Source organism: Ovis aries, chromosome 3, assembly GCF_016772045.2.
Source record: "Ovis aries strain OAR_USU_Benz2616 breed Rambouillet chromosome 3, ARS-UI_Ramb_v3.0, whole genome shotgun sequence".
In the NCBI taxonomy this organism is placed as follows: domain Eukaryota; kingdom Metazoa; phylum Chordata; class Mammalia; order Artiodactyla; family Bovidae; genus Ovis; species Ovis aries.
The window spans coordinates 44,299,971-44,312,536 of NC_056056.1; the positions used below are offsets into that span (position 1 = coordinate 44,299,971).

General features: G+C 36.9%; 1 protein-coding gene across 5 annotated transcripts in view; it reads left to right on the plus strand.

Moving 5' to 3' along the window:
* Positions 1 to 12,566, plus strand: part of VPS54 (VPS54 subunit of GARP complex) — a 99,338-nt gene that overhangs the window by 17,992 nt on the left and 68,780 nt on the right. For 3 of the 5 annotated variants that reach the window (XR_003588692.3, XM_027966698.3, XM_060412061.1), the window contains exons 2-3: positions 7,343 to 7,497; positions 10,874 to 11,115. Coding sequence is in view for 4 of the 5 variants with exons in the window: in XM_027966698.3 (XP_027822499.1) it covers positions 7,362 to 7,497; positions 10,874 to 11,115 (378 nt within the window). In the remaining variant the exon portion in view is untranslated. Of the gene's footprint in view, positions 1 to 7,342; positions 7,498 to 10,873; positions 11,116 to 12,566 lie in introns of those variants that run through there. The other 2 variants (XM_027966699.3, XM_042245994.2) reach the window with 2 other exon arrangements.

The window sequence follows — 12,566 nt, forward strand, 5'->3', positions numbered from 1 at the left end:
CTTGTACCTCCACATCCTTGCCAACACTTTTTGTTGTTGTGTGATTGGTTGGTTTTGTTTTTCTTGGATGGTAACCATCCCAATGGATGTAAAGTTTGCAATCCTATTTTTAATGATAGTGTAATCCATTGGTTGTACTGTAGCTTATTAAATAACCAGTTTCTTCTGATTTAGGAGTTTAGTTGTTTCAGCTTTTTCACTTTTAAAAATAATATTGAGATTATTTTTGTTCATAGTTTAGAATGTGTGTATATTTTTAATATATATAATCTAGAAATGAAATTTGAAATGAACTTTGAAGGGAGAAGAGGCCATGAATAGGTAGAAAGATGGTATGAATAGTCCAGGAAGGCACAGCCTTAACAAAGACAAGGAAGCCTTGATAGCCTGATGGATTAAAGTGACATTTAGACCACCCTATCTAGAACAGAGATTATCCATGGGTAATAGGAAATAAGGTTAGAAAGGAAGGTAAGCATCAGACTGTGGAATTCCTTGAGTACCAACTTGTAGAGCTTGGCATTTGTTTGGAAAATAATAAATAATTTTAAAGGTTATTGATCTGAAGTATGACAGAATGAGAACATTCTAAAAGGTTAATCCTGAAGCAGTGCAGAATGGTTTAAACTGGAAGCAGAGAGACCAATTAGAGGACCACAGTATCATAGAAGGTCAATAGAGGGCAAGCAAGTTTAGATTTTATAAAGTAGGGTATATTATAAAGTAGAGTAATCACTTTTGAAAAATAGAAGGGAAGTAAAATGATTAGTTAGTATATCTGTGTTAACCGCTTTGGTGAAATGTTTTGTGTATATTGACATGGTAGAGGGGAAAAAAAAAGTCTGGCTATTACTTTACCTGTAATAGGCAATTCCATAGATAGTTAAGAGTTGGCTGTGAGTGACTTTGTAATATCAATGTTCTGTATAAGCAGCTATTACTTTAATATAGAAGCAAAGGAGGTTTTTACATAGCACCTGGGTAATGCATCTAGTGAATGTTTCTCTGTCTCAGCTTCCTTCTCATTCAGCTTTTAAGGAATTCCAGGTTCTATAATGGTGTTACTCTTCTACAACATTAAAACCTGATTGAAATTTGTTGATTTTTCTTTCATATTTGAAGTTGTACGATAATGCCATCTTCAGGGCAAATTAGCAATTACAAATTTAATGTTTTTCCTTCTCTCTGATACTTATATTTCATATTATTTATTTAATGTTTGAAAAATATGAAAAGTTTCTTTCCCCAACTTTTTATTGTGAAAACTAAAAACATACAGAAAAGTGAAAGAATATAACATGTTATAATCATATGTACTTGACTTAGATAAACCATTTTTAACATTTTGCCATTTTATCTGTGTGTATTTTTTACTGAATCATTTGAAAATAAGTTGTAGGTGACATATTTCACTCCTGAATACTGTAGTGTTCATGTCCTGAATATAAGACAATTTTCCCATAATCTCAATATCATTAATGCACCTAAGAAAATAAATAGTAATTCCAAAATCTCATACAACATCCAGTCCACATTCAAAATTGTCCAATTGTTCCAATAGTGTATTAGAGCAAAATTTTTCTGAGCCAGCATCCAGTCAAGGCTCACAAATGCCTTTATTTGTCTTTATTTTAATATAGAATACTTTCCCACCTTTCAAAAATGACATTGATCTAAGTGTCCAGGCCAGTTTTCTCATAGATTATCTCACATTCTCAGTTTGTTTCCCCATGTTTGTTTTAAATCCAAATATCCTATTTCCATCTATTTTCTTAGACTGAAAGGTAGGTCTAGAGCAAAAGTAGTTAACCTGCAGTTCACATATTCTTTACGGTCTGTGAATAGAATTCAGGGAGTCTGAATTTTGGATGAGGAGAAAATTACATCTTTGTTTTAATTCAGTGGTTCTCAGCTAGGGTGAATTGTCCTCTTACTTCTCTTTCCCCACGTAGGAATGTTTCTGTGTCTGAAGGCATTTTAGTTGTCACAGCTAAGTGGAAGGCTGCTATTGGAATCAAGTGGATAGAGGCCAGGGATGCATCTAAAGACCCTGCAATGTACAGAGGGGGAACCCCAACATCAAAGAATTATGTAGATCAAAATGTCAGTGTTAATGGTGTCATGGTTGAGAAACCCCTCTTTAACTGAATTTGAGCATTTCCTTTAATTGTGAATGTAAGAAACCCCTCACACAGATGATAATGCTACCTATAACTTTGTTACCAAGTGAAATTTCACATGTTTTCATATCATATTAAATCATTGCAAGTATCTCAAAATATTTATGCTCATTTATTGCTTAAGAATTAGATGTTGTTGTTGTAGTTCAGTCACTAGGTCATGTCTGACTCTGTGACCCCCATGGACTTTATAGCACACCAGGCTCCTCTGTCTTCCACTATCTTCTGGAATTTGCTCAAATTCATATCTGTTAAATTGATGATGCTGTCTAACCATTTCATCCTCTGCTGCCCTCTTCTCCTGCCCTTAATCTTTCCCAGCCTCGGGGTCTTTTCCATTGAGTCAGCTCTTCACATCAAGTGGCAAAGTATTGGAGCTTCATCTTCAGTAACAGTTCTTCTAGTGAATAGTCACGATTGATTTCCCCATTCAGTCCTAAAGGAGTTAGATAGATTTGCATAATCAAAAAGCAAAAATAGAGGCAGTTCAGAACGGTGGAATAGAAGGACATACACTCATTTCCTCCTGTGAGAGCACCAAAATCGCAACTAGCTATTGAAAAACCATCAACAAGAAGATGCTGGATCCTATTTAAAAAAGATATCCCACATAAAAAGACCCAGTAAAAAAATAAAAAAACAAACAGAAAAAAACCCCAAATTATTACTGTATTATAATTTAAAAAGATAATTTGATAGCTATATTTAAGTGTAATTTCGTAATCTTATGTATTTTATGCATTGTAAACATTATTCTGCTAGGGTTCTGTAGACTTCACCAGAGGGCTGAAGGAATCCACAGAACAGAGGCTTGACCCTCAATCTAGAGGGTTGATTAGATTGGGTTAAACATTTTTGGTGAAAGTGCTTCATAGGTAATGATATTTACCTCATATTATTATTTATGAATCACATAATATCAAGTTGTCTTACTATTATGAATGATGCCAAGTTTGATGACTTGGTTAATTAAGGTGGTGACAGCCAGATTTTTCTGTTTTAGAGATAATTTTTCCCCTTTGCATAGCAAGATAATCTTAAGGTGATATTAATTCTTAGGTATTAGGTGAATTTTCTGTTTTTGAGCAGCCTTTCACCTAATAGCTTTAACATACACTGGTGATTTTTACATTGGGGATTACAAAATGTTGATTTTCTGTTTCAGTCATTTCTTCACACTTACTGGCATTCCTCTGTAAAGAAGAGATTTCCTTTACTTACCCCACTCCACCCATCTTCTTCATTCCTCTTCCTCCAAGTATGATGATAGATTCATTTTTTGTTTGTTCAGTATGTTACACTCAGTTAGGGTTGTTTGTTTGTTTAGAGTGCTCAACTTGTCATAAATGTGACCAGTGGGAGCCCCTTTAACTTGGTCCTTGGTCCTTTTGATAAATCCTACTGGTCTTAGAGGATTTCCTTGCTTTCTGACACAAGAGTTCTCATGATTGACTTGTTTTTTCTATGCTCCAGGTTTGGAGTCAACTATTTCTTTAAAGAATCATTGTTTCTTTATAGGGAATGGTATTTAGAAACCGGGGTCTGAGCAGTTGGTGTGCTCATTGCTTTTGGAGTGACACTACTTCTAGCCCATTTTAATAGAACATCTTAACTAAACTTTTAGCATAAAAAGATATTTTGAACTACAGGAAAGAAAATCAAATGTTTCTGATTTATTCATCCTTCCAGTTTCTTGCTTTTGAAATGAATGAGTCTGTTTGTTCCTTTATCAGCCCAGACCTATGCTTTTATCTGTTCACTCAAGGATTATTGATAATTGTCTAATGTTTCTCTCTTCTGATCTGTCCTACATAACACCCATTTCGTTCTTCTGTAGAATATTATATACTGCCTATGTGATAGGAACTGTATTAGGCGTGTAGAATACACAGGGAAATGGAAACATCAAGAAGTTCACAGTCTTACAGGAATGATCTATATGAAAACCAAAATTTCAGCATTATTGGTACAAAATAGAAATACATAAACAGTGACTAAGTGTAAGAAATCAAAGAAGGCTTCAATAGAAGATATTTGGATATAGTATTGATGTAGTTATGAGAAGACTACCATGTGAAGAATAGTAGATCTCTTTATAGATTCTCATTGTTGGTGACCACTGGTTAGGTGCCCAGTTGGCATCTAGGTGGCAGTTACAAGTGCAAGTGTTATTAACAGAAATCAGGAGTTGCCTGCGTTTAGTGCTGAGAGCTTTCCTTTTTCTGTATTCTGTGGTTTTTGTTTGTGTGTGTGTGTGTGTTTTTTTTTTTCTGAATAAACTGTTCTTTGCTTACAGTAAAACTTTCTTACTATGATACCTCATCATTTCTGTTCTTTAACCTTTCAGTGAAAGATTATTTCTTTGAAAGATTATTCTCCTGAAATTGTATGGTTTAGAGGCCATGTAGGTTTACTGTTTTTGTTTATACATCCATGCTTTTTGAATAAATCCAGTGTGTTTTATTACCAATGATTATACTTATTAAATGTCTGTATCATACTTGTTAAGTGATTATTAATACAAAGTTTGGTTCTTACTGTGTCTTAATAAAAACAGGGTGGTGAGAGGATTTGAGAGATGGTTAGAAATTGGGGCTCAGTCATGTAGGTAGTACTCTAATTTTACATAATCTCTTTATAGCTAGAGATTGTCCCTCTTTTCATAGGAATTAGGAAGGATGTAGGGGAAAAAACCCCAGAAACTTGTATATGTTAACCAATTCAGAAACTTTAAGGAGTAAATGAGATATCTTTATTTCTCCACCCAGGAGTGAGAAGTAACTTATAGGAGTCTAGAAATTTTTTTTTAAGTCCTCATTTTCCCAAGTATTTCTAGATTCCTAAGATGGCAATTAGACTTTATTCTCACTGTAAAAACAACGTGATGGTAAATAGAATACATTGAAATGTTAATGTGCTGTTGTTGGAATCAGTGTTTAATTTATCTGACATCAAGCAATGGGTGTTTGACATAAATACATTTTCCATATATTTGTAGCCTACATCTTTAAGTGTCAGAACATGTGTCTTTTAGCCATTTTATCTGTTGAAAGTAACAAAAATGTTAAACAGACTTAATGTTACATTTACAATTGTCTTTACCAAACACTTAATGTACAGGATTCTGTGTTATCACTGTTTCCTATCTTTTAGATATTTCTTTTTCTCTTAAACATACAAATGCTTTTATACAGAAGTAATTGTATACTTAATGTTTAGTTCAGTTCAGTCACTCAGTCGTGTCTGACTCTTTGCGACCCCATGGACTGTAGCACACCAGGCTTCCCTGTCCATCACCAATTCCCAGAACCTACTCAAACTCATGTCCATCGCCTCAGTGATGCCATCCAACCATCTCATCCTCTGTCATCCCCTTTCCTCCTGCCTTCAATCTTTCCCAGCATTAGAGTCTTTTTAATGAGTCAGTTCTTCGCATCAGGTAGCCAAAGTATTGGAGTTTCAGCTTCAGCATCAGTCCTTCCAGTGAACACCCAGGACTTATCTCCTTTAGGATGGACTGGTTGGATCTCCTTGTAAAAGGGTATAAATGCAATGGGCCAGTGGTACCTTTCAAATCAAGACCCTGATTAATTTTCCCAGATATGTTCATCATCGTATTCTTTTCCCCCTAAACTTCTAATGGCTCCTGTAGTCTGGGCATACTGTCTGTGTGTGTGTGTGCAAATATGGTTTACTTGTCAGTACTTTTGGTAGCATTTTTGTCAGCAAACATTTCTCTCTAGCCAAGTCAGTTTCCATACAGTCTTATGATTATTTCATGTCTCTCAACTTTTGTTCATGCTGTTTTTGCTTTCTGTTCAGGAATTTTGAGGAAATTATTTATCTCTGTTCTTTTCTTAGCAGCTTGTTTCTACTAGTCTCAGTGAATAATATAATTGAATGTGTTTCCTTTGTGTTAGCAGGACTGAAACAGGTATCCTGGGAACTCTGGGATATGTAATTTTAAACTTACTATCAAACTACAGAGGAGTTAGAGTGGATAACTTTTTTGTCACCAGTCTTACTCTTATATCTTTGCTTCTTATGTCTTACTCTTATTTTTCTATTCACTGCATTTCCTAAATTGACTTTGCAAAAAACTTGTTAAACTACATGTATCTTTGTAAACTACCTAGTCCTTCTGGGCCTTGCTATACTTATCTCTAGTACTGGGGAACTTAGACAAGGTGATCTCTTAAGTGCCTTTTCAAATAAAGGCTTCTGTTTATGTTCATTTATTTATTCCTTCATTAAAAATATTTATTGAATGCCTAGTGTTTGGTTGATATGATCAGCAATGTAAGAGTTTCTACTGTACAATAATAAAATAATACATATTCTTCATTATCCAGGTTATGTATTGCTTCGTTTGTAAAGTCTTACCTGACATTGTAGCATTTATTATGTTGTCTTGCCCACAAATTCTTTCTGTACTTGTTAAAAAGTGTAGACATAGATTAACTTCTGTTTTGTTTAGAGATTTGATTATTTTGATTACCTAATATAATTGTGAGTACCTTGAAGAATGACACTTCTTTTATAAACATTTAATATAGTGACTGTCACATAGTAATTGTAATCATAATGATAACTGACATTTGTGAACACTAACTTTGAGGCAGGCATTGTTTTAAGTGCTTTACATACATCTGTTCCTTTAATTCTTACAAAATGTTTATGAGATGAATCCTTTTCATCTCTATTTTTACAGATGAAGTAAAGCATACAAAGGTTAAATAAATTTCCTCAAGGTTATATTGCTGGTAAGTGAAGCTGGGATATGAGCTTAGTCAGATTTCAAAATTCCATGCATTTACCCATTTTACTGTAATGCTGAATTATATACTTGTTGAATGAATGGACTGTTTTCAATTTTAATATATATTGGGTTACAGTTTTGGTATCTAGTTTCACTTTGGATAAAAGGCTAAGGATATTGCACTTTGAGGAGAATGCTTTTTAAACAAGGACCAATAACTTTCATAGCAAACTAAATATAATGAATGACTCCCACAATTAATAGTATTCAAATTATGTGCTTACACCTTGATGGATTTTAAATAGTCTGTTTTTGAAAGAAAATTTATGACATGCATAATAATACTTTTAGGTAAATTATGACTTGTATTGTGTCTTGATTATTGTTTTTTGCTCATTTTCAGTTGAGTGGTGATTTATGCAATGGCTTCAAGCCACAGTTCTTCACCAGTGCCTCAAGGAAGCAGCAGTGATATTTTCTTTAAAAAAGAGGTAGACCCGACAAAACACATTCGACCTGTGCAGTCACTGCCAGATGTGTGTCCCAAGGAACCCACAGGTAATGCTTTTTTTTAAAGGAATTTTATTGTGAATTTGTGATAGTTAGATAGTTAGATTAGAATAGTTAGATTCCATATACTTAAAAGAGTTAATGTGAAAACTAGGATGACATATAATTTGGAAGTAAATTGATTGGGAAATTGGAATATAGTTCTTTTTGTACATTTCCATAAAAGAATTCACTTAGAGAAATCGAAAAAAAAAAATTGAAGATGAGGGTATAGATCGAAAGCTCTTCAGTTAAACATAGTACAGTCAATCCTCATTATTTGCAGTCTACATTTGCAAATTTACCTAATTCCTAACACTTAGTTATCACCCTCAAATCACTATTTGTGGCACTTTCATGGTCATTTGCAGACACGCACAAAGGAATGAAAAATTTGAATTGCCTGATATACACATTCTCACCTGAAATTGAGCAAAGCAGCACTCTGCCTTCTTCTTTCAGCTTTTAAGCTGTAAATACAGGTCCCTTTTGTGGTCTGTTTAGTGCCACACTTTTTTGTATTTTTGCTCATGATTTTGCTGTTCAAAATGGTTTCTAAACATAGCAGTGAAGTGCTTTCTAGTGTCTCTAAGCACAGGAGGGCTACATGAGGGAAATATGTTGTGTAAGCTTTATTCAGGTATGAGTTACAGTGGTATTAGCCAAGAGTACAGTGTTAAAGACTGAACAATATTTATTAAATAAGGTGTCTTTAAACAGAAACACATACAAAATAAGATTATATGTTGATTGGATGATGAAAGTTCTGGAGATTTGTAGGAGCATAACTCAGTATTATGCATAACCTTTATGGAAAAGTGAAGAACAAAAGAGCCTCTTGATGAAAGCGAAAGAGAAGAGTGAAAAAGTTGCCTTAAAGCTCAACATTCAGAACACAAAGATCATGGCATCTGGTCCCATCAGTTCAGTTCATTCAGTTCAGGTCAGTCGCTCAGTCATGTCCGACTCTTTGCGACCCCATGAATCGCACCACGCCAGGCCTCCCTGTCCATCACCAACTCCTGGAGTTCACCCAAACTCATGTCCATCAAGTCGGTGATGCCATCCAGCCATCTCATCCTCTGTCGTCCCCTTCTCCTCCTGCCCCCAGTCCCTCCCAGCATCAGGGTCTTTTCCAGTGAGTCAACTCTTCTCATGAGGTGGCCAAAGTACTGGAGTTTCAGCCTCAGCATCAGTCCTTCCAGTGAACACCCAGGACTGATCTCCTTTAGGATGGACTGGTTGGATGTCCTTGCAGTCCAAAGGACTCTCAAGAGTCTTCTCCAGCATCACAGTTCAAAAGCATCAATTTTTTGGTGCTCAGCTTTCTTCACAGTCCAACTCTCACATTCATACATGACCACTGGAAAAACCATAGCCTTGACTAGATGGACCTTTTTTGGCAAAGTAATATCTCTGCTTTTGAATATGCTATCTAGGTTGCTCATAACTTTTCTTCCAAGGAGTAAGCATCTTTTAATTTCATGGCTGCAACCACCATCTGCAGTGATTTTGGAGCCCCCAAAAATAAAGTCTGACACTGTTTCCACTGTTTCTCCATGTATTTGCCATGAAGTGATGGGACCAGATGCCATGATCTTCGTTTTCTGAATGTTGAGCTTTAAGCCAACTTTTTCACTCTGCTCTTTCACTTTCATCAAGAGGCTTTTTAGTTCCTCTTCACTTTCTGTCATAAGGGTGGTGTCATCTGTATATCTGAGGTTATTGATATTTCTCCCGGCAGTCTTGATTCCAGCTTGTGTTTCTTCCAGCCCAGCGTTTCTCATGATATACTCTGCATATAAATTAAATAAGCAGGATGACAATATACAGCCTTGACGTACTCCTTTTCCTATTTGGAACCAGTCTGTTGTTCCATGTCCAGTTCTAACTGTTGCTTCCTGACTTACATATAGGTTTCTCAAGAGGCAGGTCTGGTGGTATGATATTCCCATCTCTTTCAGAATTTTTCACAGTTTATTGTGATCCACACAGTCAAAGGCTTTGGCATAGTCAATAAAGCAGAAATAGATGATTTTCTGGAACTCTCTTGCTTTTTCCATGATCCAGCAGATGTTGGCAATTTGATCGCTTGTTCCTCTGCCTTTTCTAAAACCAGCTTGAACATCTGGAATTTCATGGTTCATGGCAAATAGATGGGGAAACAGTGGAAACAGTGGCTGACTTCATTTTGGGGGGCTCCAAAATCATTGCAGATTGTGACTGCAGCCATGAAATTAAAAGACACTTACTCCTTGGAAGAAAAGTTATGACCTACCCAGACAGCATATTCAAAAGCAGAGATATTACTTTGCCAACAAAGGTCCATCTAGTCAAGGCTATGGTTTTTCCAGTGGTCATGTATGGATGTGAGAGTTGAACTATAAAGAAAGCGGAGTGCCAAAGAATTGATGCTTTTGAACTGTGGTGCTGGAGAAGACTCTTGTGAGTCCCTTGAACTGCAAGGAGATATAACCCATCCATCCTAAAGAAAATCAGTCCTGAATATTCATTGGAAGGACTGATGCTGAAGCTGAAACTCCAATACTTTGGCCACCTGATGTGAAGAGCTGACTCATTTGAACAGACCCTGATGCTGGGAAAGATTGAAGGCAAGAGGAGAAGGGTCGACAGAGGATGAGATGGTTGGATGGCATCACTGACTGAATGAACATGAGTTTGAGTAGACTCTGCGAGTTGGTGATGGACAGGGAGGCCTGACGTGCTGCAGTCCATGGCGTCACAAGGAGTCGGAGACGACTGAGTGACTGAACTGAACTGAACCGAACCGTGTATTTCCCATGGGAGCAAAGGTTCATTATTTGCTTATTACATATTCTAGTGACTATAGAACAAACCGAATAACGAGAACCAACTGCATGTTTTTCTTTCCTCTATGGTTGATGTTACAGCAGCATTTCAGTTATCTAATTATAAGCTGAAAAAAAGGATATTGGAACCAGGTCTGCCATAAAACAATAGAAAAATATGCCAACCATGAAAAAATCAGGAAAAATTCTAATAAAAATAAAAATTCTAATAAAGAATAGAAAATATACATTAGAAGGTAGAAGAGTTTTGATGTTGAAAAAAAAGTTTTTATTTTGAAAAAAGATTAATTTCCCTAATTGTACATTAAGGAAAGAGATTAATGAAAGACGTTTTTCACCCCACTGTTCAATTATAACCCTCAAATTTTGTATATCCTTTATCTTGTACATATTTTTCCTCCCCTTTGGCAGTTGATATTGAAAGCTGAAGGTTAAGACAGTTGTTATAGAAGGGAGAGTTTAGCTGCTTTGTGTAATCTAAACATCTTTTTTTCTAGAATGTACTTTCAAACCTAAAACTTACTTTACAAAGTTCTCTTGTTTACTTTTTGCAGGTGATTCAAATAGTTTTTGTGTTGCCCCATCTCTAGTTACAGATCAACATAGATGGACTATATATCATTCCAAAGTAAATCTCCCAGCAGCATTAAATGATCCTAGATTAGCAAAAAGAGAATCTGACTTCTTCACAAAAACATGGGGATTGGACTTTGTGGACACTGAAGTCATACCTTCATTCTACCTCCCACAGATCAGCAAGGAACATTTTACAGTATATCAACAGGAAATCTCTCAGGTAATATCTAATCTTGAAGTAATAGGTCAAAAGTGAAATGTTTCTTTTTTGATGTATTCTGATAGGTGTGAGGTAGTATCTCACTGTGGTTTTAATTTGCTTTTCCCTGATGATTATTGATGGTGAACATCTTTTCGTGTGTCTGTCGACCATTTGTATGTCTTCTTCACATGGCCCCTGTGAGATTGTGACTCAGGCAGTAGCTGTGGGCCTACTGGAGGGGTGGGGCTGAGTCCCCATGTGGCTGTCTGCTCAGCCTGGGGTGGGCTCAGGGCTGGGTTCCCCGTGCTAATAGACTAGAGGGAGGGTTCCAAAACGTTGCTTACCAGCACTGGTGTCATTGCAGTACAGCATGCTCCCAAAATGTCTGCTCCCATTATCTCCATTCCCTGGAGGCATCCCAGTTGCCTCCTGCTTCTTCCAAGTTTATCCAGTGAGTTTCGAGCAAGCTCCTTTCAGATAGCTGTCTATGGCTAGGTCTCAGAGCAAATGAGATTTTGTGCACAGCCTTTCAGAGCAGAGTCTCTGTTTCCTGTAGCTCTCCAGCTCTCCTGAACATAAGATCCTCTAGTTTTTAAAGTCACACATTCTGGAGGCTCGTCTTCCCTGTGTAGGACCCTGGACTGGGGAACCTGAAGTGGGGCACAGATCCCTTGCTCCTTGGGGAGGACCTGTGTGATTGTGATATTTCTCCCATTTGTGGGTCCCTGACCTACAGGTATAGGTCATACTTTTACCTCTCCTACCTATGTTGTTGTGGTTTCCTTTCTATGTCTTTAATTGTGAAAAATCTTTTCTGATATTCTTCAGGTTCTCATTGATAGTTACTCTGTAAATAATTGTAATTGTGGTATGTCTGTGGGAGGAGGTGAGTTCAGATTCTGCTTCACCATCTTGGCTACCTCCACTAGTGGTTTTAAATGGTAAATTTTATGTTATTTCACCACAGAAGAAATAGGCAAGGGATCTGAACAGGCATTTCATCAAAGAAGAGATGCAGTTGGCTAGTAAGCATATGACGGAGAAGGCAATGGCACCCCACTCCAGTACTCTTGCCTGGAAAATCCCATGGATGGAGGAGCCTGGTAGGCTGCAGTCCATGGGGTCACTGAGAGTCAGACATGACTAAGCGACTTCACTTTCACTTTTCACTTTCATGCATTGGAGAAGGAAATGGCAACCCACTCCAGTGTTCTTGCATTGAGAATCCCGGGGACGGGGGAGCCTGGTGGGCTGCTGTCTCTGGGGTCGCACAGAGTTGGACATGACTGAAGTGACGCAGCAGCAGCAGCAGCAGCAGCAGTAAGCATATGAAAAGTTGTCCAATATCATATGTCAGTCGGGAACTGCAAATTAAAATGAGGTGCCACTACATGTCTTTTAGAATGATGAAAATCCAAAAAGCTGTCAAGACCAAAAGCTGGCAAGGATGTGACTAATAGGAACTCTTA